At 50.3% G+C, this 2,498-nt stretch overlaps 1 protein-coding gene across 1 annotated transcript in view; it reads left to right on the top strand.

The window, feature by feature from the left end:
• Nucleotides 1-1,305: 1,305 nt before the first annotated feature.
• The window catches only part of FCRL6 (Fc receptor like 6), a 14,623-nt gene continuing 13,430 nt past the window's right edge, over nucleotides 1,306-2,498 (top strand). Inside the window, 1 exon segment of the mRNA XM_029226932.1 lies at nucleotides 1,306-1,351. Coding sequence (XP_029082765.1) covers nucleotides 1,321-1,351 — 31 coding nt within the window. The 5' untranslated portion in view covers nucleotides 1,306-1,320.

Raw genomic sequence — 2,498 nt, 5'->3', positions numbered from 1 at the left:
CTTACTGTCAGAAAGTACTTCCTGGTATGTTACCCACCTCTCCATGCTTCACCTTAAACTCACATGTTCGGTCCTCAGAGGATGTGCGGGTTGGGGAGATGGCCTCCTTCTCTGTTGAGAAACCAGTAGTTTCCAGTTTTTAATCTGTTACAAGTGATGCTGCTATGAACATTCTTGCACCTGTCTTTTGGTGCCCACACGTGTGCATATACGTAGGAGTGAAAACTCTCAGTCATCAGGCATCTATATGTTCAGTTTTAGTAGATTCTGCCACACAGTTCTCCAAAGTGGTTGTACCAATTTATGTTCCCTGTGGAAGTGTACGCGAGTTCTAGTTGCTTCACATCCTCACCAGCACTTGGTTGTCTATAGTTTTGGCCATTCTTATGGGTGCTGTGGTGGTATCTCACTGCAGTTTAAGTTTGCATTTCCACGGTGATTTATGAAGTCAAGTTCCTTATCCTGTGTCTATTGGGCACTTGGATATCTGCTTTTGTAAAGTACCTATGCAAAATATTGCCCATTTTTCTAGTGGGTGGTCTGTCTTTTTCTAACTGACTTGTAGAAATTCTTATATTCCGGGTACGAGTCCTTTGTCAGCCATATGTATTGAAAATACCTTGCCACCCTGTGGCTTGCCTGTTCACTCTCCTAATGGTGTCTTTTAATGAATGGTTCTTCTCAAAATAATAACCTGACAGTCTTAAAGCTTCAGATTCAGAACCTCCAGCCCCATTCTACCCCAATCTCATCAATCCCTGATTCTCTCCTGAGCTCACAGTCCTGTGAACTCTTTTCACGATTCCATTTCTCTGCCTCATTGCAGTGTCCAGACACATTTCTCCTTGAAGAAAAGGGTACCTTTGAGAACTAGAGGTCACTCGGGGTGGGGAGTGGATGATCTTAGTGTTTCTAGAGCTGTGCTACCTTCCAGACTAAGTGATGCTGAGGCCAAGCAAATTCTGGCAGTCTCTGGGTCTTTCCACAGCCCTGCCCCACCCCAGTTCCTAGCATAAGCTTTTTCAAACCACAGAGAGAGCATCCAAAAGTGCTTGCCTGTCGCTTACCTGACTCCTTTATGCTTTACGGTCAAGAAAATTAATTGGTGTAACACTCCTTCTTCCAAAGAAGAAATACCAATTTGAGATTTTAAAGTTTCTTCCCCACTTCCCATATTTAGATTATCAAGCACTAACACCACCCATGTCAGAGGGGGTCACCCACCCACCCCTGTGCCTGTGGCCTAGATGCTGTCCCTCCCAGTCTCACCCCTGCTTTCAGTCTGCCCCGGGTTCCCTCCTCCACGCCAGTCCAGGCCCCATGCTTCTCTGGACAGTTGCGCTGCTCTTCGGTAAGTCACCAAGCGCCAGCATCCTCTTCTGGGCACCAGAGACTGTGAGTCGTTCCTAAGACGCGAAGTTCCTCATTTCACCTTTCCTAGTTCAAGTGGGTTTATGGCTGGAGCTTGAGACAAGTGCGTGCACATGGGCATGCTTGAGAGTAATGGGGATGACAGTGATGGGCATGGAGACGTGGGGGAGTCCTGGTGTTTCCTATCCCATTTTCCTGGCTCCTGGAAGGGCAGCCGTTTGATGTATCAGAGCTAATTTAGGGAGGCAGAAAACCACATGCTGAGACCCAATGACACTTTTACCCTGTGAAATAGGGTTAAAACATCCATCAGGGCTATCTTGAAAAGAAAACGATATTATAGAAGGGAAGGAGGCTGCCAGAATGTAAGAGAAGAGATCGGGGAAATGGGAAAAAAGCAGCTCCGTGCATTTCTGTCAGCAACAGGAGCAAAACGTGGGGCTTTATAAGGAGATATGTTTTTATAAAGCCTCAGCTTTTTTTGGCTCCGGGCGCGCAGGCTCAGTGGCCATGGCTCACGGGCCCAGCCGCTCCGCGGCATGTGGGATTTTCCTGGACCGGGGCACGAACCCGCGTCCCCTGCATCAGCAGGCGGACTCACAAACACTGTGCCACCAGGGAAGCCCCGAAGCCTCAGCTTTTTCTTAGAACCAGTCACCGATGACTGGGCTTCACACCTAGTCAAGAGGTTTATGCTCTAAGTGTCCAAAGCCCCCTTCAAATTGACCATTCTTCTTCTGCCTACACCCTCTCTCTATTGTGGAGGGTGGCGGGGGTGTTCTGATTTGGGTCTGACTGGTCCATGGGGACCGATATGAAGGTTCAATTCCATTCTTCTGAATCTATACCACTGTCCTTGCTCTGAGCACCCCGGGGCCAGTCACCCCTGGCAGTGACTGCAGGGACTGGTCTCCAGGCAGAGTATTGTTTTGGGGTGAGTTACTCGGCTCCCCCAGGCTCGGCCCAGGCTCAGCCCAGGCTCAGCTCAGGCTCGGCTCAGGTTCGGCCCAGGCTCGGCCCAGGCTCGGCTCAGGCTCGGCTCAGGCTCGGCCCAGGCTCGGCTCAGGCTCGTCTCACGCTCGGCTCAGGCTCCCCCAGGCTCAGCTCAGGCTCGGCTCAGGCTCGGC

The sequence above is a fragment of the Monodon monoceros genome, unplaced genomic scaffold, assembly GCF_005190385.1.
Source record: "Monodon monoceros isolate NGI ecotype Baffin Bay Population unplaced genomic scaffold, NGI_Narwhal_1 Super_Scaffold_18, whole genome shotgun sequence".
Taxonomy (NCBI): domain Eukaryota; kingdom Metazoa; phylum Chordata; class Mammalia; order Artiodactyla; family Monodontidae; genus Monodon; species Monodon monoceros.
This window is presented reverse-complemented; position numbering and strand designations above follow the sequence as displayed.